Source organism: Ptychodera flava, chromosome 3, assembly GCF_041260155.1.
Source record: "Ptychodera flava strain L36383 chromosome 3, AS_Pfla_20210202, whole genome shotgun sequence".
In the NCBI taxonomy this organism is placed as follows: domain Eukaryota; kingdom Metazoa; phylum Hemichordata; class Enteropneusta; family Ptychoderidae; genus Ptychodera; species Ptychodera flava.
In genome coordinates, this window is record NC_091930.1 from 36,142,651 (window position 1) to 36,166,982 (window position 24,332).

Sequence of the window (24,332 nt, forward strand, 5' to 3'; positions counted from 1 at the left end):
TGAAGTCCGGACCAGAATTCACTTGTCAACAATTATAACAACACAGTTTACTCATGTTTAGGTCGACCCGGAGTTGATAAGGTGAATACTGTGTATATCAACATTTTAGGGACAAAAGTAAGAAATTATTGTAGACATTGAAAACAAAAATAGCGAGAAAAATCAGCAAAAGTTAGCATTACTGGACCTCTAACGTTAAAATCATCTAGCTTGAATCCGAAATTATTTTGCTTGACGTTGAAGATGCCTGACGTAACTACAACTTGTTAATGCACAGTCATCTTAAAATGCCAAGGGAACTAGTCTGGCCTATATTGTGCTGCTCATTAGTCAAATGGAGAAGATTTCCTGACTGACTGAATAAACGCCGCGATATACAGAGTTACTGTATTTTTGGCGCAAATCGAATATCGATGCCACCGTGTTTTTAGGGAATATGGAAGGTTTAGCTATCATGCAGGTGGGACCTCTGCAACCGACCAAAGATTTGAAAATTCTGTCTGAGTTGTCAAAGATCGGATATAAGGAGACGACAAGTGATCTTTGCAGACTTATACAGACATTTTAAATCTTTTTTACGATTTTGGGTAAATATTATTTTACATTGGAATTTATCACACTCTCTTCCGTGGACCTTTTACGGAGTTTGCATGCTGCAACATATATGCAGTCTGCAACTGGCATAGTGCGCCGGCTATATTCAATGTGCGCCTTCTTATGAATAGACATCGTGTGCTTATGTGCGGGAAAACTCGAAGTTTAAGAATATACTTCTACAATGCACTGTTACCTAAACATGTTGATTGGTGTCGATTTAAAGTAATTTGGTATGCGTCTCAAAAGCGAGAGAATTAATTTCCACTCAAATGGCACTTTAAACCATTCTCTCAACATGACAGGATTAAAAATAAGGGATTACTGTCATTGTAAAGTTTGATAGATATAAAACAAATTACCTAACAACATTTACCGAGGATGTTTGACATTCAAAATGGCCGCCGTGCCCTGTATTGACTCGATGGGTAAAATATGATAATTGTTTTTCGTACGACTAAGACGGTGAATACCTTTCTTACTCAAAGAGGTCTGAACTGAGTCATGCATGCCATAGACAAGGATTATTTCAAATATTTGAAAGTCCAAATAACTGTCCCGAAGGCGCACTCTACCTTGGGATGGAAAGACTGGCAACGGTGGAAAATCAGGAATATAATATCACCATAAAGGACTGACACATGTACAACGAATAGTGGGACAGAATTTATATTTGTTCAAAAATTACGCCTTTATATCAAAACTTATCTGCCATTATTAAGGGATGGTTCATTTGATTTTGAAAAGTGACTGTCCAAAATGGACAAAAAGCTGAAAAGCAAATACCTGTATTTTAGCAGCCATGCCCATTGATGATAAAGGAAAAACATTGACATCAGGGCCAACCGATAAAGAATTGTAAACTGCGGAAACTGTAAAAACGCAGAAGTAAAGATTTAGTAACTTTGAAAATTTTGGAAAGAGAAAAACAATCAGCCACGTGTCCCTTGGGCTAATTGCCCCAACCCCGGACATGTTCATTCCGGGTACTACTAGTACTTGCACCAATATATATTTCAGCGGCTGCTCTGACAACACCCCTATGGCTGCCTGTTTTCTTCTTCTTTGTACTTCAACTTTCCATCCTCCGTCTCCTTTGAACATGTTTGTGCAGTGTCTGCAAGAAAGCGCATGGTATAATCGGAATTTGGTGAAACCTAAAGAAACACAATACTAGTATACATCTGATGAAGTACATTTGATAGCTATGAGCGCCAGATTTTCTGTATATATTTTTTTATTATTCATGGACTGATTGAAGTTTAAAAAATATCATGTCATTAAAATTATTGTCAGTATTCCATTCCATCAGCTCAGGAGTGTCATTTGACATCAGGAATAACGATAATGGAAATATATCTACCAGTACATACAACAGATCATTACAAACGTGTGCACTGCTCGTGGGTTTCAGAAATATGTCGGTTATTACCTGTATGTTTCATCAGCTTTGGAATGAAATCATTCCAGAATGCACACTCCTTGGCTTTCAGAGCTCGTTTGGTTTCCATCTTTAGTGACATGTCTTTGTACTCTAATCCGGGTACTTTGAAGAGAGGCCATTCTGTTTGCTTCTCATCTTCCGACAATGCCACGTCACCATCGAATAAATTGGGGTTTCTGAAAACAGTTCAAAATGTCATGTCTACATGCTCTTGAACATGGTATGTAGGTAGGTAGGTAGATAGGTATGTAGGTAGCTAAGTGTCCAAGTATGTATGTACGTGGGCCTTTGACGTTGGACTAAATTTTGTTAGTCTACGGGAAATGATCTTCATTGTTAACATTTGCTTGTTCACGAAGTACAGGGAAGAAATTCATTCCTAAAAATTGCCACTGTTAGAGGGGGAGTTTAGTCAGGAGCTTGAGAACCATTATCATGATGGCTTAATATCACGACTGATATTTCAAATATATGTCACTGAACTTATAGCCTTCGGTATTAAAGTCACTATTATAATCATCATGATATCGGTTTTTTTAAAATGAATTGTTGTGTCATTATATTACCATGCCCTGCCCGTCGCATTTTGATCGGTCGAGCTGAACCACGTGACTGACCACAAATACACAGTAATGGTTCGTTTACATGCCCGTGAATATGAATAATAAGATTAAGAACTCAAAGTATCGTAACTTTACAGCTCAAACATAAATCATAATCAATCACAAAATAAAATGGAGCACTTGTAGGTCAAGTTGTGATACTTTTTTTGAAAATATTTCCGGTTTTGCCAATTTTTTACAGCGCGCGTGACAGTGCGTCACGTATTGCTCAGTTTCTGGGGCCCAGTTGTCGTTCGCTCCTGAAATTTTCGGAAATTTTGACGGTTTTCTTGGGTTCGCTGATAATATAATGGAAATAACAGACTCCGCTCTGACCATTAACGTTTATTTGTGGGCGCGGGCTCGAGGAAAGCCAAATTAACGGGCTCGGCAAGCCTCGTCCATTAATCTTTGGCTTTCCTCTCGCCCTTGCCCACAAATAAACGTTAATGGTCAGTGCGTCGCCCGTTATTTCTATATTATTTTACCCTGTCTTAGCGAAGTTTGTCCAGTACTTCATGATCTTCAAGGTCATCATGACGTCATCATCAGGCATTGTCCAGTTCATCGCACTGTCGAAATGCCAACCGAAAACGAAGGGAATATCCTCTCCGTGCCCAGCCTTCAACCATTTCATCTTAAAGAGCGACTCGGCAGGTATGTGGGTCATTTGATACTGGTACACTTTGGAGCCAGCCTGGAAGTGCGCACGTGCAGACAAATCGGCGGGGCACACGAAGTACAAGTCTCCGTACGTCTGACTTAACGCTTCGACGTAATCGGCGTCTTCCGAATCTGCGTCCTCCCAGTTGACGTACATGAGCTTAACGGCGTCGACCACAGATGGGTTGGAGGTTTTGTCGCTTCCTAAAAAGGTAGAGGACACCGCTTCATACGTGGTTTTGTTCATGAAGACCTCCGTGTCGTTGGCGTTATCGAGAAAAAATATAATTAAGAATGTCATTCCTTCATCAGCCATTGTTCCGATCAGAATATCGGTGCCTCTCTTTGGAAAACTACGGTCTCGAATAAGATCCTCGGGTGGTGCGGTGAGGAAGTTGCCGTCAACGACTGGAGAAAATGGAATCAGAAGGTCTGCTATTCCAGTAACATTGGCCAGTTTTCCCTATGGAAAGAATCCAATATAAAGGAAAGGTAACTCATATTAACGTCCTGTTGCATCAATATCTTAAAACAACTTGTAATAAAGTGAACAAGTATTTAAGATAGCGTAAATCAACGGAAATTTGATTTTCGCTCGTTTAAATATATGGACCGTATTTGGTTGCGTGTTTGGCCAATATAAGGGTAACTTCACATTATACTATGGCCTGTCTTACCGGCATACCATATTAACTCGTTAACAGATTAGATCAAACGGCGTAGGATGTTATATGCGTTATTAGTTTTAGTAAATGAGCAAAAGACGGCAGGTTCTATTCATTGAAGACATAACATTTAATCTCCGTAACCACTAGACTTTTGTTTTGTTCGAAGGACAAATTAATTTCACAAAGTCCGTGAGTCAAAACAGTCCAAAATTACTCCGCCTTCCCATTAAAACACTCCAGGTTTACCAAGACCTGGTTTTATTAAACCAAGACAAGCTACCATCTCAGCTACAAGAAAATGGAGATCTGAAAAAAGATCAGTACAGCGCATCTGAAAATCGCCACTAATTGGCAATTGTGTCACAAAGAATATCACACCCGGATACACAGAGATACACTCAGAGAGACACATAGAGAGACATTCAATTCTTACATTTTCCAAATTCCCCGCTTCCATAAGATCTTCAGCAGAGGCCCGACGTAGACACTGAATCAATTCCTCCGATGTATCTTTCTCGCAATCGACCAGTTTACCAAGGCCGTGTGCTATCTTGCTTTGCTTAGCTTTATCACTAATGAAGAACCCTGGCATAGTCGATGTACCACTCTGAGAGAGAGAGAGAGAGAGAGAGAGAGAGAGAGAGAGAGAGAGAGAGAGAGAGAGAGAGAGAGAGAGAGAGAGAGAGAGAGAGAGAGAGAGAGAGAGAGAGAGAGAGAGAGAGAGAGAGAGAGAGAGAGAGAGACTCAAATAGTGAAGAGAAATACAGACGAAAATAGAATATAAGATCAACACAGTTAACTATTCATTGTTCGGGAGGCAACCACAAATTGCAGATCTCAAGGTTTAGGGGTGGGATTAAGCTTTAAACAACGAAGAATTAACATCCTAAAAACTATAAAAATTACGGTCATTAGAACGTTTGTAGTCAGTCGTAACATTTTGTTGTATGCTGTTCTCCAGAGAAATTGCTCCGTGTGCCATTACGGCGTTGAAATTCAGACGTCATTATGTGTGCAATTAGTAGTTGTTCTTTGCGAGAAAGGCTATTTAGAAGAAACGCAAAATCGCCATCATTCTCCAAAAGATTCTGGTAATGAAACCCATAATGGTTTCAGATAGAAAGTTCCCTTGAAAACAGTTGTAGTCTTCTTAAAGCGTGGTTTGGCGATATATCCTTATCAGCTATCGTCTGTAAGTTTAGAGAGTCTCTCTGAAAAAAATCGTGTTTTCATGAATTGCAGGAGATGTTAGAGACAAGCGACCTAGCGGCCGACATAGCTCCCCTGTGTTTATGTAGAGAATAACTATTTTTGACATATGTTGATGAAGGTGGAAATCTTTGATAGCTCAATGCAGTGGCCAGAAAAAAGTGGTTAAAATAGCTGCAAAAATACACAATTGAAGATTTCATCATGCTTTGAATATATCACATCGGATCATCCCTAAGAACATGTCAACCAAAGCTATCTGATGAGTAGTTTTTGCAGAATAAAATTTTCTGACCAAAAATGGCAACAATTGCCCCAAAAATAAAAATTGCAGATTTCGTCATAATTTCAAAAGATAAAATTTAGTTCATCTATAAAAACCTGTATACCAAAGTTCAAAGTTGTTAGACCAGTACTTTTTGAGAAACACATTTTTTGACCAAAAATCGAAAAAAATTGCCCCAAAAATACAAAATTGCAGATTTCATCATAATTTCAATAAATATCATTTAGTTCATCTATAGAAACCTGTATACCAAATTTCAAAGCTATCAGATGAGTAGTTTTGGAGAAACACATTTTTTGACCAAAAATCGAAAAAAATTGCCCCAAAAATACAGAATTACAGATTTCATCAGAAATTCAATACATATTACTCAGCTCATCTATAGAAACCTGCGTACCAAATTTCAAAGCTATAAGACCAGTACTCTTTGAGAAACACATTTTTTGACCAAAAATGGCAAAAGTTGCCTTAAAAATGCAAATTTGCATATTTCTGCACAATTTGAACAAATCTGAAATAGATCATCCCTAGGGATATATGTACCAAATATTAAAGCTATGTGCTTTTTTTACCAAAATGACAAAAAATTCCTTAAAAATACAAATATGCAAATTTCACCACGATTTGAACAAATCTGACTGAAGTCACCCAAAGTAAACTGCATATTTAATTTCAAAGCAATCGGACATGCGGTTTCAGAGAAGAAGATTGTTTTACCAAAAACAGCATAAAATGCCCCAAAAATACAAATATGCAAATTTCACCTTGGTTTGAACAAACGTAAGTGAGGTCACCCCAAGTGAACTGCATATTAAATTTCAAAGCAATCAGACTTGCGGTTTCAGAGAAGAAGGCCATTGTTGACGGACGCCGACGGCGGACGACGACGGACGACGACGGCGGACGACGACGGACGACGACGGAAAATCAGCCTATTTGATAAGCTCCGCGTCGCTGACAGCGGAGCTAAAAACAGAGGAATACCGCTTTCATTGACGCAAAATGATGAGACACAATGCTGAGAGACGTTTAGAAGTTAAAGTCACGAACGGGTCGATGCAATACTGACTAGCTAGATAACAGATTAACTTGATCGCTACGTCGCAAGAATTGAAGAATAGGTGCTATTGTGGCAATTTATAAACTGTTCCTAGCAACTACAATACCCTGACCGTATGATTCGAGACCAATCTAGTACACCGGCGTATATCAACTTCATCTCGAGCCCAATTTTACCTCCATTATTGCACGCAGAAACAGACCGTCGGTTAAAGGAGATAGCATCAGGTATTCGACACTTATCCCTCCGGCACTTTCGCCGAATATCGTCACTTTCTTGGCATCTCCTCCGAATTCTGTAGAACGAGAAAGAGAACGAGAAAAAGCGTTTGAATCAGCACATTCTTGGCAGTTGATCAAGAAACACCATTTCTAATCCTTTAAAATGGAATTTGAAACGAGAGATGATGATACCTGCTATGTTGTCTTGGACCCACTGCAAAGCCAACACTTGATCGAGGAAACCATAATTACCGGAGACGTGTCCATCACCTGTAAGGGGAAAACAGATGAAACTTACTGGATGCTTAGTCACTGTTCGTTGGTTGTATGTTGTAAACATTAAACAACCATATAAAACCGCCTCTCACAATGTCACGATGTTACAAACCTCAAGAAGAGTCTTGTCAGTATCGGCTTATTCTAATTTGCGCCTCAATTTGCTCAAACTTACCTCAATGAAGCTTTCAACGTTTCCCTAACCAAATCAAGAATAAAATTCAGTGGTCACCATGCAAAATGTGGTACTACAAAAATTATCTCACATTTACCTATATTCTAAATTTTAAAATGGCCGCCATCTCTGTATTGATTCTACGGAGAAAAATAAAGTTTTCAATTTCCGAAAAATTAAGATGGTGTAAACTTTTATTACTCAAAGAGCTTTAAAATGATACCCATAAGTGGAACTAGAAAGGTGTTGAATTAGTTTGAGATTCCGAATATGCCCACCATGCGCATTCTACCACCTTCAGCTAGCCATTTTTCATATTATATTAGTTTCTGAGAACGAACTTGCCGGTTGACAAATATCCGAAGGGTCCGAGTCGATAATTAATTGTCACCACGATGACGTCACCAATGGCAGCCAGAGCCGTGCCGTTGTAGCCGGTTCCCCCAGAGCCGATGATGAACCCGCCACCATGGATCCAGACCATGACAGGGAGTTTATCATCCTGTAGTGTGAAAAAAAATTATAAAAAAGATTTAAAGCTGAACATAGATGTATTTTTCATCGTCTTTGATATTCTCGAATGCTGTGAGCTCAACTTATCAATAGATCAATGACACAGTCTGCAAGTGAGCTAAGGTGTGGCTAGAATTTATTTTTCAACAATAACATCCCGAATTTTACTTGATGCATTCTTTAGCGAGGCTATTTGCACCATTTGAGGTAGCACACTGCCTCCCAACGCTAATACTCAGTATTTCGACATACTTCAGGGAGAAAAAGGAGACAGTATGAATAATTAACCTGTGTTTACTGTAGCCATTCATTGACTCCATTTGTAATAAATGCAAGAAATACTGGCAAATGATGTTTTGCACTCCCTTGCTTTGTAAGCAAACGTGGCTGGTACGCCCTCTTTAAATTTAGACTCACAAATATTCAGTAAATCGGTAAAACAAACAAGTTCATGCACACAAGCTTGTGTCAATTTGTTGCTTTCAGCTTGCTCACTCTCTGGTTGAGAACCTGTGTAACAATAGTGTAAATTTGATTTCTTACAATCAATCAGAAACGTTGCTGGCAGTCGGCAAAACTGATGGATTTTGTTTTCTTGTTTTCGTTCAAATTTTAAAGTGCCGTGTTGCCTGAGCGGACATGCGGCCACGCCTCGCCCAGTCCTCTCGTTGAGGGCGTGAGCACTTTGCAGCCAGGAAATCGTGATATTTAAATGATGGCAAATGGCATAGATTTGACCAAAATTAAAAGCTTAAACACTTCTTATTTGAGTATTGATATGTCAAAGAAACCTAGCAGAGATTTATTTCTTATTTTGGCGGAATGCAATATCAATAACAACGCAAATATCAAGAATGCATCTTGAAGCATTCCTATAATAAACGCCCACTCTGCATTTTTGGTTTTGCGGATTTTGTTTTTTGCTGACTAGATTTTGATTCAAAAAGAATAATAAGGTAAAAATAACTTTTTAAAGGTATATTTTCTCGACTTATTGGTAGGTGCATCTGTAGTGCAATATATTTTTATTCTTTTCTGATAATTGAATTTTGACTGTGATGACTCAGCAAAAACTGAAATGAGTGAAACCCAAAATACAAGAGCGGGTGTTGATGATATTATTCAATCGATATTTTTCATTGTATTCTTTCAGGCAAAATGGCTACCTTTCCGGACCGATACTGTGTACTTTGTTTAATGCATTTACAGGTTTGTTGATTTTACTTCATTTGCCAATGATATTGGAAATTCTATCTTTGTTTATAAGAGGCTGTGAGATCCACATGGTGCGCAACTTTTGGCCAACGAATACGGTCCAACGATATTGACTAATTAGCCGTTGATCTATATAGTGAAATTATGTCTATTATTACAATTTGCATAAAATTTATGGTTGCCATGACTGAAAAGACTGACCACTAGATGAGCCGAAGTCCATCGTGACAAGCCGTTCGGAAACTTTGGCTATTTTCTCTTTCACGCAAAATACAGCCAGGATAAAGCGTGTGCTCAAAGGTTAGGAAACGATTCTTTGAGTTCAAACAAAGCACACGAGACACCTTCAAGAACCAGCGCCCCTGGCATAAATAATACCATATACACAACAGACGAATAAAAACGCGTATAACTGTAACTTACTTCAAGCACTGCGCCTGCTTTGTAGTGTCTACGTGTTGACACTATACCGCTTGTGTTCAAAGGTGTCTATGGACAAACACCTTCCGTGAACTTTGAACGTCTCCGTAAAGCGTTAGTCGGTCTAACAACGGACAGCGCCGGCGTTCTCCAAATGTCATTGAAATTGCGTGAACAATGAGTTGCAGAATTTTCAGCCGTAGCGGTTGTCATACAATCTATTTGTTTAAAGTCGAAGAGTAACAAAGCAGAAATCTGCAAGGCACATTTCAATACGTTTGAAGGACGTTTACTATAATCTAACAGTGTATTATTCCTGTTCCCACTTTTTTGCTGTTTATGCTGTAAAACAAGAGATACATCTGCCAAAAAATTTCTAGAAATCTCAAAATTAGAGAAGTGTAAAGTAGGGCAGGTGTTTTATATTTTTAGCTCGTTGCATAGTAATCCACACCCTCGTCATATAAACGAGAAAGGGACAGGCTTAATGGTAGTTATCTAAAGGGGCAGTCGACAATCCCTGGGTCTCGAATTAGTGGTTTTTAACATTGACTGTTTACGTGATTTTAGTCCATTGTTCGCCCCTATAAGTTGTGCACAGTCAGTCAGTTTTTTGTAGGAGACAAAGCTGATAAAAAGCCTGCCCTTTGACTATTCAAATCCAGGGAGTTGAAAGGTTATTTAGCATCGATATAACATTAGATCGAGAAGAGGTCGGGTTGTCAAATTTCAAATAAAAAGAAATCTATTCAGTTTGTCTATGTCCTTAAACTTCTATGCCCTGGTTGTGGCCAGTATATGTTAGGAACTTACCCCTGTCTGTGGCACAAATATGTTTAAGTACAAGCAGTCTTCGCTCTTTGGTTCTTCAATCGGGATTAATGGACTTGCCGGTTGCATGCAGGCGTTGCCAAGTTCCTTGGCATCGCGAACTCCCTCCCAAGGGCTTTTCGGCTCGGGTGCTCGGAATCTTAGGCCGCTGACCGGTGGTTCGGCAAAGGGTATACCTTGAAAGACGTGCACTGTGCGTTTGACCTCAACGTCTTTGTGCGCGAACTCCACTACTCTACCGGCAACTTTTCCCGAGTTAACCTCTATGATCGGATCGTCGTCGGCAGCAACGCAGACAAGCAGCGTAGCCACAAACACGGCCAAGCGTACGGCAGCCATTGTAGACATGTCACCTCTCTTCGAGGCTGCCGAATAAGAAGTACCGTGACGTCATAATTCAGGTGAATATTTCATACCAAACTGGCAGTTGGCGTTACCTCTACGTCCGTGACCTCAGAGAGGTGAGTCATTCATTGTGTCCAATCAGAGACTCAGTGATTCGGTGAGAAACAATGCTACCACGTGATTGCCTATACTAGTATTCACGGGGATAAAACAATTGCACCTTGATATATTTCGACACAGAAAAAAGCGTAAAAAATTTGAGAAACAAAGTGTTCTGAAAGCAAATTTAAAAGCAATACTGCCTATGGTAATTATACAAGTACCATGAAAGAATACTTACTTTGTATTGGACATTATATATGTCAGACACATACATTTTATCATATGCATCATCGGAAGTTTGAGGTGACCGCCACTTTAACGCTGAAGTGATATTTAACAATCGATGTCTTGCTGTCATGTACTCTCAGCATTTGGACTTTTGAACTCGTTATCAACACTTAGGCACTACGACTACTTTTAACTCACCCCGGGTTCAAACAGTTGAGATATATTCACAGACAATGACAGCCATCAGTATATACCTGGACTATTCTTCAAGGCTATGGAGCTGCGATCTTCACTATCACGTTTTGAATAGGTGTTGTGCTATGTAATTTAAACCAGTGCAACATTTTTAATTCATTAATCTGCCTTGTTCTCTTTCTTGCATATAGGCCGGAGGCCTTGAAAAGCAATAAATTATTATTTCTTCCTTGACTATTGTCGTCTAGAAGTGGACCCCAGTTCGTACTTTGCGGGGTCGCAACTATTTGATTGAAATCAAATACGACTAGAAATTCAAACCTGATCCAAACCAACGGCAAGCGGGTGAAATAAGGTTTGGCTTAAATTCCAAAAACCATGTCGGGCCAATATAAATGACAAGTGACATGTTTATTGTTTTTGTTTGGTCATAAAAATATGAAAGATACATAATAACGTACAATATGAGGCTTAGCACGGAGTGGCATAAATTAGTTAGAACAGAAACAAGTTAACCAGTTGTTGTTGTAATTCAAGCTTGAGATGATTTTTTCATTATTTTTATGTTTATGCTAATCTCAAGTTTTTATTTTACTGCCAAAAGAATGTTGAAATACCCATTATTTAGCTCGTGAACATAATATGAACATGCGTAAATGCACTATTATTGTTTTCATTTGAATTGTAGTCCGGACGAGAATTCACTTGTCAACAATAAAAACACAGTTTACTCATGTTTAGGTCGACTCGGAATTGAAAAGGTGAATGCTGTGGATCAACATGTTTTAGGGATAAAATCACGATGTTATTGTTGACATTAAAAACAAAAATGGTGAAAAAAATCCTCAAAAGTTAGCAGTACTTGCCCTTCAACGTTAAAATCACTTAGCCTGAATCTAAAATCATTTTGCTTGATGTTGATGATGCCCGACATAGCCACAGCTTGTGAACGCACATGCAGTTATGGTAAAATACGAAGGCATCTTGTCTGGCCTATATGCTGCTGCTTATTAGTCAAATGGCGAAGATTTCCTGACTGGCTGAATAAACGCCGCGATATACAGAGTTACTGTATTTTTGGCCGAAATCAAACATCGATGCCACCGTGTTTTTAGGAAATGTGGAAGGTTTCACTCGGATGGAGACGGGACTTCTGCAATCGATTAAAGATCTGACAAATCTGATAGAGACTGATATAAGGAGACGATTAGTGACCCTGCAGACTTCAGCAGACATTTTAATCTTCCGTTTACGATTTTGGGTCGATACAATTGCACATAGGAATTTATCGCGCTCTATTCCTTGGCAATTTTTATCAGTTTGCATGCTACAAGGTGAGTAAGCAGTCTGAAACTGGTATAGTTCGCCTCTGAAGTGCGCCCCGGCTTTATTCAATGTGCGCCTCCTTTCTGCGTTGACACCGTGTACTTGTGCGGGGGAAAACTCGAAGTGTAATAGTATGTATACTTCTACAATGCACTGTAACTACACACATTTATTTGTATTGATTTTATGTTGTGTGCGCAATGAAATTAAAAGACTTAAAACATTCACACTCAAATGAATTTATTCAACCATTCTCTCTCCAAGTCAAAACTAATGGTAAGGAGGGGTCACTGTGTAAAAGTTGGTAGAGTAACAAAGTCTCTAGTAACTTTTACCGATATTTTACATTCAAAATGGTCGCCATCCTTGTATAGACTCATTGGGGTAAAAGAGCATCATCGGTTTTCGAGCAATTAACCCTTTGAGCGCCAAGGTCAATTTTGTCACCTTTTAAAAATGAAACTCAAATAATTTCTTTCACATTTCCCAGAAATTGTGACAAAAAACTGAAGCCAATGTGATATCATGTCAATTCAGTCCAAATCTTTTACAAAAATTACAGAAAAATATACAAACATTTACAAAATGTTGCACTAAAATTTTGGAGGGAAAAAATATGGCACTCAAAGGGTTAAGACAGTGAACACATTTCTTACCAAAAGAAGTTCAAAGTGACCCATGCACTAGGTAGACCAGGGGAGAATTTCAAAAATTACACAAAGTCTAATATATGTGCCCGAGGGGCAATTTAAATTGCGGTAGAATGATTTGAAATATTCTAGTGGTCAAAATTATTAAACGAATGACAAGATATGACAGACACACATATAACGAATAGTGGGAAAGAGTTTATATTTAATTCGTAAACAAATTACAACGTCAGCAAATAAAAAAACTTATTTGTCCGTTATCTTGAATATTTAGTGATGGTTTCCATGGTTTTGAGAAGCGATGGTGCAAAATGGACCTAAAAGGGTCTGAAAAGCAAAACTTCAATGTTATAAGCCATGCCAAAGATGAAATAGAAAATTGACATCAAGGTCGACCAATTAAGAATTGCAATTATGGACAAAGAATAGTGCGCACTATGTACAAAAGTAGAAAAAAACAGAGTAATTTAGAAAATTTTGGATCGGGTAAACCAGTTTGATTTTCAGCATGCTGATCACTTTATCTAAACACTAAGTGATGTGGTCCTTGGGCTAATTCCCCAAATACCCTACTCATGTTCATTCCGGGTACAAGTACTTCGTGCTATTTCACTCTTATTTGATAGCGACTGCGCGATGCTCTGACAAGACCCGGCACCGTTATGGCTGCTTGTTTTCTTCTTCTTTGTACTTAAAATTTCCATCCAACATACATTCTACACACATAGTCATAACATAACCAGCACTCTATGGCAAACAGTCAGCAAACCACTTCATGCATAAATTAGATTATTCTTCAATCAGATTTACCTGACCTTATAGAGTACTCGTCCTGATGCTGGCATTGGAAAGCCCATTCTACAGGATTCCCTGTTATATTGCGTGGAACTGTTAACAATACTGGAACTAGACTTACTGTTTAAATTGAGGCATTGCCGACACTGTCAGGTGTAGTTACTGTCTAGAAGGTAATATCGGTCAATAACTGTGAACTCAGTAAGCATTTCACGAATCATAACATTTAATTCGGGGGTTTTTCGTGGATATAACCATAACGCTTGAAACGTTTTGTGATACCCATAGATATACCCTTAGATGTTATTTCCTCTAGCATGTAATAATTTTCGCCATCCAAAGGATGCGTCAAAAGAAGGATCCAACACGGACTGATGGGACGTCTTGACAGAAGTTTCAAAAAGTACCTCGGTTGTTTAACGGGACGTTCCGCTGTATTTCATGGCAAATATTACAAGAAGTTAAGAAAATGGACTTTACACGAGAATTGAGTTCGTCCAGATAAACAACCAAAATGAAGTAAGTTTCGAGTTTAAGGTTTGGTAAGTTTGATCAAACTGATGTCATACAATGGACTTTTCTTGTGTATAAACTCCTAACACACTAAATGTATGTCTCCGAGGCGTACTTTACCTTTTAGTGGAAATATTTGTTATATGCTAATAGTCAAATATCAGGAAACGCATGCGCATATGCATCGCAAAAAGGACACACTCATATGCCGAATAGTGGGACAAAATTTATATTTAAATCTTCAAAATTTACAATGTAAGGATTTAAAAGAATTATTTGTCCATATCTGGCATTATTTAGGGATGGACCCTATGGTTTTGTAAAGGGATGGTCCAAAATGCCAAAACAATCTGAAAAGCAAAACTACCATTTTAGTAGCCATGCCAACTTATAAAAAAGAACATACAAGTCAAAGTCGACCGAAAAAGAATTGCAACTGCCGACAAAGAGTAGCACGCATGACGCAAAAAGCAGAAAAAGCCAGAGCAATTTGGAAAAGTTTCGAGCAAGAAAAACAATGCTCTTATCGGTATGCTGACCCTCCAATCTCAACATTCAATAGTGTGTCCCTTGGGATAATTCCCCCACCCCGGATACTCTGAACATGTTCATTCCGGGAACTAGCACTTCGTGCTATTGCCCTCTTATTTTTCAACGACTGCTCTGACACCATCGCTATGGCTGCTTGTTTTCTTCTTCTTTATACTTCAACTTTTCATTCTCCTCCTCCTTTGAACATGTTTGTGTAGCTTCTGCAAGGAAAAGCACAACGGGATTATCGAAATTTTGGAAAACTTGAAAGAACCACAATAATACATGAAGTTCGTTGGATAGCAATTGGTGTAAGATTTCCTCTACATCATTTTCTTTTCTCAGTCATGAACTTCTTAAGGTTTAAAATATTTCATTAAAAACATTGTCCGTATTCAATTTTATCAACTCAACGAGTCTCCCTTTGTCGTCTGAAAGAGCGATACTGGAAATATAACGACCCCTACACTAGATCAAACATTTGATTGTGCAAAGGCGTGTCTCTTACCTGTATGTTTCATCAGCTTTGGAATGAAATCATTCCAGAATGCACACTCCTTGGCTTTCAGAGCTCGTTTGGTTTCCATCTTTAGCGACAGATCTTTGTACTTTAATCCGGGTACTTTAAACAGTGGCCATTCTGTTTGTTTCTCATCTTCCGACAATTCTACGTCACCATCGGATAAGTTCGGGTTTCTAAAAACAGTTCAAAATTTCATGTCTACATGCTATTTTACAAGGTATGTATGTGTGTAGGTATAGGTAGGTAGGGAGGTAGGCAGGTGTGTGTGTCCATGTATGTGTGTACGTCTGCCTTTTACGTTTGACTAATTTTGTTAGTCTACGGGAAATGATCTTCATTGATAACATTTGCTTGTGTACGAAATACTGGGAAAGAGTTCATTCCTAAAAATTGCCACTTTGAGAGGGGGAGTTTAGTCATGAGCTTAAGTACCATTATCTAATGGTTTAATATTACAACTGATTTTAGAATTTCTCTCACTGAACTCGAAGCCTACGCTATTAAAGTCATGATTATAATCATCATGATATCGGGGTTTTTTTAAATGAATTGTTGTTTCATTTTTTTAACCCTGTCTTAGCGAAGTTTGTCAAATACTTCATGATCTTAAAGGTCATCATGACCTCCTCATCTGGCATTTTCCAGTTCATCGCAATGTCGAAATGCCAACCGAAAACGAAGGGGACATCTTCTCCGTGCCCAGCCTTCAACCATTTCATCCTAAAGAGTGACTTGGCGGGTATGTGAGTCATTTGATACTGGTACACGTTGGAGCCAGCCTGGAAGTGCGCACGTGCTGACAAATCGGCGGGGCACACGAAGTACAAGTCTCCGTACGTCTGACTTAACGCTTCGACGTAATCGGCGTCTTCCGAATCTGCGTCCTCCCAGTTGACGTACATGAGCTTAATGGCGTCGACCACGGATGGGTTGGAGGTTTTGTCGCTTCCCAAAAAGGTAGAGGACACCGCTTCATAAGTGGTTTTGTTCATGAAGACCTCCGTGTCATTGGCCTTATCGAGAAAAAGCAAGCTTAAGAATACCCTTCCTTCGTCAGCCATTGTTCCGATCATAATATCGGTGCCTCTCTTTGGAAAACTACGGTCTCGAATGAGATCCTCGGGTGATGCGGTGAGGAAGTTGCCGTCAACGACTGGAGGAAATGGAATCAGAAGGTCTGCTATTCCAGTAACATTGGCCAGTTTTCCCTATGGAAAGAATCCAATATAAAGGAAAGGTAACTCATAATAACGTCCTGTTGCGTATTAAATCAACTTGAAATAAATTGAAAAGGTTTTTAAGATTAGTGTAAATCAGCGGAAATTTGATTTTCGCTCGTTTAAAGGTGGAGCCTCCCTTTATAAGGACGCGAAGCTATTGAGGCGTTCATTGTGTAAGTGGACACTAAACAGGCTAAACACGCTCCAGAAAATGCCACTTTTTAGATTTCCCCGGCCGCAAAAACGCAGACAGACTGCAAAGCGGTCAGCGCGAAGTTGCTGCCGATCGAACTCTGTGGTTATATTTAAAGTCTAACGCGACTGGAAGACAATTTTTTTTAGGAAATTCGAGCGTTTGTGGTGCGGAATCGATGACCGTTGGCGATTTGAACCGACGGTCAATCAAACGCTTGTATAAACTCCGTTTGCTGGATTAGCAAAAGGTGACAAAAGGTTGAGATCAGTTTGTGTAATTAATGTTATGGAAATCAAATATCGTACTGGCCAAGTGTTTGATAGGGAGGAGAACTCCACTTATGCGAGAACCTGGGATTAAAAAGTGCGGCTATAAATATATGCCTGGACCGTATTTAATTGCGTGTTTGACCAATGTAAGGTTAACTTCACATTATACTATGGCCTGTCTTACTGGCATACCATATTAACTCATTAACAGATCAGATCAAACGGCATAGGATGTTATATGTGTTAGTTTTCGTAAATGAGCAAAAAACGGTAGGTGCAATTCATTGAATACATAAATTTAATCTTCGTAACCACTAGACGTTTTGTTTTATTCAAAGTACAAATTAATTTCATAAAGTCGTTGACTCAAAACAATTCAAAATTACTCCACCTTCCCTTTAAAACACTCCAGGTTTACCAAGGCATGAAACCAAGACAAGCTGCCATCTCGGCTACGAGAAAATCGAGATCTGACAAAAGATCAGCGCAGCGCATCTGAAAATCGCCACGAATTGGCAATTTTGTCGCAAAGCATATTACACACAGACACACACAGAGACACACACAGAGAGACCGTCAATTCTTACATTTTCCAAATTTCCCGCTTCCGTAAGATCTTCAGCAGACGCCCCACGTAAACACTGAATCAATTCCTCCGATGTGTCTTTCTCGCAATCGACCAGTTTACCAAGGCCGTGTGCTATCTTGCTTTGCTTAGCTTTATCACTAATGAAGAACCCTGGCATGGTCGATGTACCACTCTGAGAGAGAGAGAGAGAGAGAGAGAGAGAGAGAGAGAGAGAGAGAGAGAGAGAGAGAGAGAGAGAGAGAGAGAGAGAGAGAGAGAGAGAGAGAGAGAGAGAGAGAGATTCAAATAGTGAAGAGAGATATAGACGAAAATAGAAAACAAGATCAACACAGTTACCTATGTACTTTTCGGGAGGCTAACACAAAACTGCAGACCTAAAGGTTTAGGATTGGGATGAAGCTTTAAACAACGAAGAATTAACTTCGGAAAAACTATAAACATTACGGTCATTAGGACTGTTGTAGTCGGTCGTAATATTTGTTGTATGGTGTCTTTCAGAGAAATTGCTCCGTGTGCCATTGTAATACAAACATATGGCGTTGAAATTCATACGTAATTATGTGTGCAATTAGTAGTGGAACTTTGCGGGAAAGGCTATTTGGAAGAAACGCAAATTCGCCATTATTCTCCAAAATATTCTGGTAATGAAACCCATAACTGTTCCAGATAGAAAGTACCCTCGGAAATAATTGTAGCCTTCTAAAAGCTTGGTTTGGCTATATATCCCTATCAGCTCCGCTGTCATCTTTAAGTATAGAGTGTCCCTCTGAAAAATCGTGTTTACATGAATTGCAGGAGATGTTAGAGAAAATAGAGGAATACCGCTTTCATTTACGCAAAATGATGAGACACAATGCTGAGAGACGTTTAGAAGTTAAAGTCACGAACGGGTCGATGCAATACTGACCAGCTAGATAACAGATTAACTTGATCGTTGTGTCACAAGTTCTGAAGAATAGATGCTATTATGGCAATTTATAAACTGTTCCTGGCAACTACAATACCCTGACCGTATGATTCGAGACCGATCTAGTACACCGGCGTATATCAACTTCATCTCGAGCCAAATTTTACCTGCATTACTGCACGCAGAAACAGACCGTCGGTTAAAGGAGATAGCATAAGATATTCGACACTAATCCCTCCGGCACTTTCGCCGAATATCGTCACTTTCTTGGCATCTCCCCCGAATGCTGTAGAACGAGAAAGAGGACGAGAAAAAAAAAGCATTTGAATCAGTGGATCTAGAAACACCATTTCTTATCCTTTAAATAATTGAATTTCAAGGGAGAGATTATGATACCTGCTATGTTGTCTTGAACCCACTGCAAAGCCAATACTTGATCGAGGAAACCATAATTACCGGTGACGCGTCCATCACCTGTAAGGGGAAAACAGATAAAACTTAATGGATGCTGAGTCACTGTTCGTTGGTTGTATGTTGTAAACATTAAACAACAAAAAACACCTCTCACAATGTCACGATATTACAAACCTCAAGAAGAGTCCTGTCAGTATCGGCTTAAATTAATCTAATATGCGCCTCGATTTGCTCAAACTTACCTCAATTAAACTTTCAACGCTTCTCTAACCAAATCAAGAATAAAGTTCAATAGACACCATGCAAAATTTAGTACTAGATAAAAAAATTCTCAAATTTACCGTTATTCTAAATTTTAAAATGGCCGCTATCTCTGTATTAATTCTGCGGAGAAAAATAAAATTTTCGACTTCCGAGAAATTAAGACTGTTTAAACTATTTTTACTCAAAGAGCTTAAAATGATACCCCATTAGTGGTAGACCAGAACGATGTTGAATTAGTTTCAGATTCCGAATATGCCCACCATGCGCATTCTACCACCTTCAGCTAGCCATTTTTCATATTATATTAGTTTCTGAGATGGAACTTGCCGGTTGACAAATATCCGAAGGGTCCAAGTCGATAATTAATTGTCACCACGATGACGTCACCTATGGCAGCCAGAGCCGTGCCGTTGTACTCAGTTCCCCCAGAACCGATGATGAGCCCGCCACCATGGATCCATACCATGACAGGTAGTTTATCATCCTGCAGTTGGAAAAATATTAAAAAGATGTAAAACTGAACCTAGATATATTTTTCATCGTCTGTCAAACACTCTCTATGGACTTTGGCCGTCTTCTTAAAGCGCTAACCGGTATAACAACTGTCGGCGTACTCCAAATGTCATTGAAATTGCGTGAACTATGAGTTGCAGAATTTTCAGCCTTAGCGGTAGTCATCTATTTTTATTTTTTAAAGTCGAAGAATAACAACCAAGAGATCTGCAAGGCACATTTCAATACGTTTGAAGGACATTTACTATATGCTAATAGTGTATTATTCCTGTTCCCCTGTTTTGCTGTCAATACTGTAAAACAAAAGACAAATCTGCCAAAATATATGGTATTCTCAAAATTAGAGAAGTGTAAAGTAGGGCAGGTGTTTTATATTTTCAGCTCGTTTTATAGTAAGCCACACCCGATTTATAGTAAGCCACACCCTTGTCATATAACTGAACCAGATATGAACTGAAAATGCTCACGTGTTTCATTATATATTGCAGTTATGTGTAAATGTGAACCTTTGCCATATGTTTGCAAAATCATTGAAAGTGTTATGATCAACATAATATTCACCACAGATAAATTCTAAATCCAAGTATATATCCCAAATCAGGAAAGTTCATTTAAATATGCAAATAAGGAATTGACTGAAACGTTCTCATTAAATATGCAAATTAGGAATTAGCTCAAGTAACAATGTTAAATTACTTTAATAATATCGTATCATAGTATCTTAAATGTACAAAGCAATTCGTCAGCTTTGGTCTAGTCAAGACAGATAAATATCCTTAATTAGGAAAATTCATTAAATTTTCAAATAAGGAATTGGCTAAAGTAAAAATGCTTAATGACTTTCAATGTTGTATCGTAGTATCTTTAATGTACATAGCAAGTTTCATCAAATTTGGTCTAGTAAATAAAGATAAATATCCCTAATTAGCAAAGTTCATTAAATATTCAATTTAGGAATTGGCTGAAGTAAAAAAGTTTAATGCCTTTCAATAATGTTGTCTTATAGTGTCTTGAATATATGTAGCAAGATTCATCAACTTCGGTCGAGTCAATTCAGATATGTATCCCTAATTAGTGAAGTTCATGAAATATGCAAATAAGAAATTGGCTGAAGTAAAACTGCTTAATGATTTTCAATAATGTTATATCATAGTATCTTCAATGTACATAGTGACTTTCATCAACTTTGGTCAAGTCAAATCAGATATATATATCTAATTAGGAAAGTTTATTAAATATGAAATAAGGAATTGGCTGAAGTAAAACTGGTCAAGTCAATTCAAATAAATATTCCTAACTTCAAAAGTCATTAATTATGCAAATTAAGAGTTTGAAGAAGTAAAAATGCTGTAATGACTTTCAATAATGTTAAATCATAGTATCTTCAATATACATACCAAGTTTTGTCAATTTTGATCAAGTCAAATCAGATATATATCCCTAATTAGGAAAGTTCATTAAATATGCAAATTTTCCGTTACCTTTTATGTCATCCCTTAATATCTTTCACACCTGATATATCTTGGTGTGATCAACATTTGTAGCAAGTGTCATCAAATTATGTACAGTCGTCACAAGTTGTCAATATATATCTGTTTTTCTAAAATCAAAAACTAATCAGTTCTTGCCATTTGCAAACTCAATCTATGTACCATATTTGATTCTGATCTGATGAGCCATTTTTGAGATATCGAGCGCACAGACAGACTGACAGACAGACAGACAGACAGACAGACAGACAGACAGACAGACAGACAGACAGACATCGCTGCGACATATGCTCACGTGTGTGATCACGTGAGCAAAAAAAGGGGCAGGCTTTATGAAGGTTATCAGTCTACAATCACTGGTTCTCATATTAGTGGTTTTTGACAATGACTGTTTACGTGATTTTAGTCCATTGTTCGCCCCTGTTGGTTGTGCACAGTCAGTTTGTAGGAGACAAAGCTCATAAACGGCCTGCCCTTTTCCAGAGTTGAAAGGTTATTTAGCAGTGATACAACGTTAGATCGAGAAGAGGTCAGGTTGTCAAATGTCAAATAAAAAGAACTATATTTAGTTTGTCGAATTCCTTGTACTTCTATTCCTTTTTAGTGGCCGGTATATGTTAGGAACTTACCCCTGTCTGTGGTGCAAATATGTTCAAGTACAAGCAGTCCTCGCTTTTTGGTTCTTCCATCGGGAGTAATGGACTAACAGGTTGCATACAGGCGTTGCCAAGTTCCTTAGCATCACGAACCCCTTGCCAAGAGCTTTTCGGCTCGGGTGCTCGGAATCTCAGGCCGCCGACCGGTGGTTCGGCGTAGGGTATGCCTTGAAAGACGTGCACTGTACGTTTGACCTCAACGTCTTTGTGCGCGAACTCCACCACTCTGCGGGCGACTTTTCCCGATTTAACCTCTACGATCGGATCGTTGGCGGCAACGCAGATAAGCAGCGTAGCCACATACACGGCGATTCGTACGACAGCCATTGTAGACATGTCACCTCTCTTCGACGATGTCGAATAAGAAGTACCGTGATGTCATAATACAGTTGGTAGTTCGCGTAACCTTTACATCCGTGACCTCAGAGAGGTGAGTCATTCATTGTGTCCAATCAGAGACTCAGTGATTCGGTAAGAAACAATGGTACCACGCGATTGACTGTACTAGTATTCATGGGGATAAATCAGTTGCAACTTGAAATATTTCGACACACACAAAAACAGAATTTGAGAAACGGGGCGTTTCCAAAACAAATGCACAAGTGCCTCTGGTAGTAATACATAGTCTGAAAGAATACTTACTTTGTATTGGCCATTATATATGTCAGACACATACATTTTTTCATATGCATTATCGGAAGTTTGAGGTGACCGCCACCTTGATTTAACAATCGGTGTCTTGCAGCATGTACTGTCAGCATTGGGACTTTTGAACTTGTCATCAACACTTAGGCAATACGACTACTTTTAACTCACACAGGGGTTCAATTTTTTGAGAAGTATTCACTGATAAGGACAGCTATCGGTATACCTGGGCCACTCTCGTCGAGAAGTAGACCCCAGATCGTACTTTTTGGGGTCGCGACTCTTTGACTGAAATCAAACACCAATAGAAATTTCAACCCGTTCAAAACCAACGGCGAGCGAGCGAAAGAAGTTTCGCCTTAATTTCCAGCTCGGCAGAAAACCATGTTGGGCCAATATCGATGACATGTGACATATGTATTGTTCTTGTGGTTATACAATTATGAAAGGTACATGTAAAAATAATAACATACAATATGACGCTTACCACGGAGTGGTATAAATTAGTTAGATTAGACACAAGTTAACCGTTTTTTTCTGTTTATGGGACCAGTAATGCAATCATTTGATGATTTTTTCATTATATTTATTTTGTATGCCTATTGCAAGTTATCATTCTACTGCCAAAAGAATGTTGAAATACCCATTATTCAGCTCGTCCACATGCACTGTTATTGTTTACATTTGAATTGTAGTGCGGACCAGAATTCACATGTCAACAATAACAACACAGTTTACTCATGTTTAGGTCGACTCGGAGTGGACAAGGTGAGTACTGAGTATATCAACATGTTTTAGGGGTAAAAGCAAGAAATTATCTTTGACATTAAAAACAAAAATAGCGAAATCAATCGTCAAAAGTTAGCATTTCTGACCCATTAACATTAAAATCACCTAGCTTGAATCCGAAATTATTTTGCTTGATGTTAAAATGTCCAACATAGCCACAACTTGTAAACGTACATTCACCGTAAAGTTTAACGTTAACTTAAAGGGAACTAGTCGGGCCTTTATGTTGCTACTAGTAGTTAGTCAAATGAAAAAGATTTCCTGAACGGCTGAAAAAACGCCGCGATACGCGATACTTTTGGCGCAAATCAAAGTCGAAGTCGAAGGTTTCGCTTAGACGGAGACGGGAACTCTGCAACTGATCAAATATTTGACAATTCTGTCTGAGTTGTCAGAGATTGGATATAAGGAGACTATAAGTGATCTTTTTTAAGATTTTGAGTCAATATAATTGCACATGGGATTTTATCACGCTCTATTCCCTGGACACTTTTAGCAGTTTGCGTGCTACAAGATATGTAAACAGTCTGAAACTTGCATAGTGCGCCTCCGAAGTGAGTCGCCCATATTCAATGTGCGCCTTCTTTCTGCCTTTACATCGTGTGCCTTTGCGCTAGAAAACTCGAAGTATTATATTATACATACTTCTACGTTGCACTGTTACTAAACATGTTGATTTGTGTCGATTTAATGTAGTATGCGCCATGAAAGTAGATGACTTAAACCTTCACTCAAATGTGTTATTCGACCATTCTCTCACCAAGCTTAAGTTAGAAATACTTTTAAGGGGTCACTATGTAAACGTAGATACATAAGAAACAAAGTGCCTAATAATGTTTACCGATATTTCAAATTCACAATGGCCGCCATCCCTTTATAAACCCAATGGGATAAAATAAAATTATCGTTTTTCAAACAACTAAGACGGTTAAATTTTTCTTACTCATAGACATAAAGTGAGCCATGCACTCGATTGACCAGAGGAGTATTTCAAA

General features: G+C 38.6%; 2 protein-coding genes across 2 annotated transcripts; both read right to left on the bottom strand.

The window, feature by feature from the left end:
- Positions 1–1,247: 1,247 nt before the first annotated feature.
- LOC139129906 (fatty acyl-CoA hydrolase precursor, medium chain-like) lies at positions 1,248–10,540 on the bottom strand. Its single transcript, XM_070695596.1, has 8 exons — positions 10,160–10,540; positions 7,544–7,700; positions 6,940–7,017; positions 6,703–6,821; positions 4,405–4,578; positions 3,129–3,766; positions 2,027–2,214; positions 1,248–1,711 (listed from the first exon to the last, which is right to left on the bottom strand). The coding sequence occupies exons 1-8, from the start codon at positions 10,523–10,525 to the stop codon at positions 1,635–1,637; spliced, it is 1,797 nt and encodes a 598-aa protein (XP_070551697.1). The 5' UTR covers positions 10,526–10,540; the 3' UTR covers positions 1,248–1,634.
- Positions 10,541–14,615: 4,075 nt separating this feature from the next.
- LOC139129912 (cocaine esterase-like) lies at positions 14,616–22,266 on the bottom strand. Its single transcript, XM_070695603.1, has 8 exons — positions 21,877–22,266; positions 19,572–19,728; positions 18,963–19,040; positions 18,734–18,852; positions 17,658–17,831; positions 15,956–16,593; positions 15,371–15,558; positions 14,616–15,083 (listed from the first exon to the last, which is right to left on the bottom strand). The coding sequence occupies exons 1-8, from the start codon at positions 22,237–22,239 to the stop codon at positions 15,007–15,009; spliced, it is 1,794 nt and encodes a 597-aa protein (XP_070551704.1). The 5' UTR covers positions 22,240–22,266; the 3' UTR covers positions 14,616–15,006.
- Between the last annotated feature and the right edge of the window lie 2,066 nt (positions 22,267–24,332).

Excerpts from the sequence above, each read along its gene's own strand:
- LOC139129906 (XM_070695596.1), bottom strand. The coding sequence starts at position 10,525 with ATGTCTACAATGGCTGCCGTACGCTTGGCCGTGTTTGTGGCTACGCTG. Across the intron at positions 3,767-4,404 it reads AAGCGGGGAATTTGGAAAAT|GGAAAACTGGCCAATGTTAC; the intron begins GTAAGAATTGAA and ends TTCTTTCCATAG. Across the intron at positions 1,712-2,026 it reads AAAGCTGATGAAACATACAG|ACACTGCACAAACATGTTCA; the intron begins GTAATAACCGAC and ends GCTTTCTTGCAG.
- LOC139129912 (XM_070695603.1), bottom strand. The coding sequence starts at position 22,239 with ATGTCTACAATGGCTGTCGTACGAATCGCCGTGTATGTGGCTACGCTG. Across the intron at positions 19,041-19,571 it reads CTTCGGATATTTGTCAACCG|GTGATGGACGCGTCACCGGT; the intron begins GCAAGTTCCATC and ends TTCCCCTTACAG. Across the intron at positions 16,594-17,657 it reads AAGCGGGAAATTTGGAAAAT|GGAAAACTGGCCAATGTTAC; the intron begins GTAAGAATTGAC and ends TTCTTTCCATAG.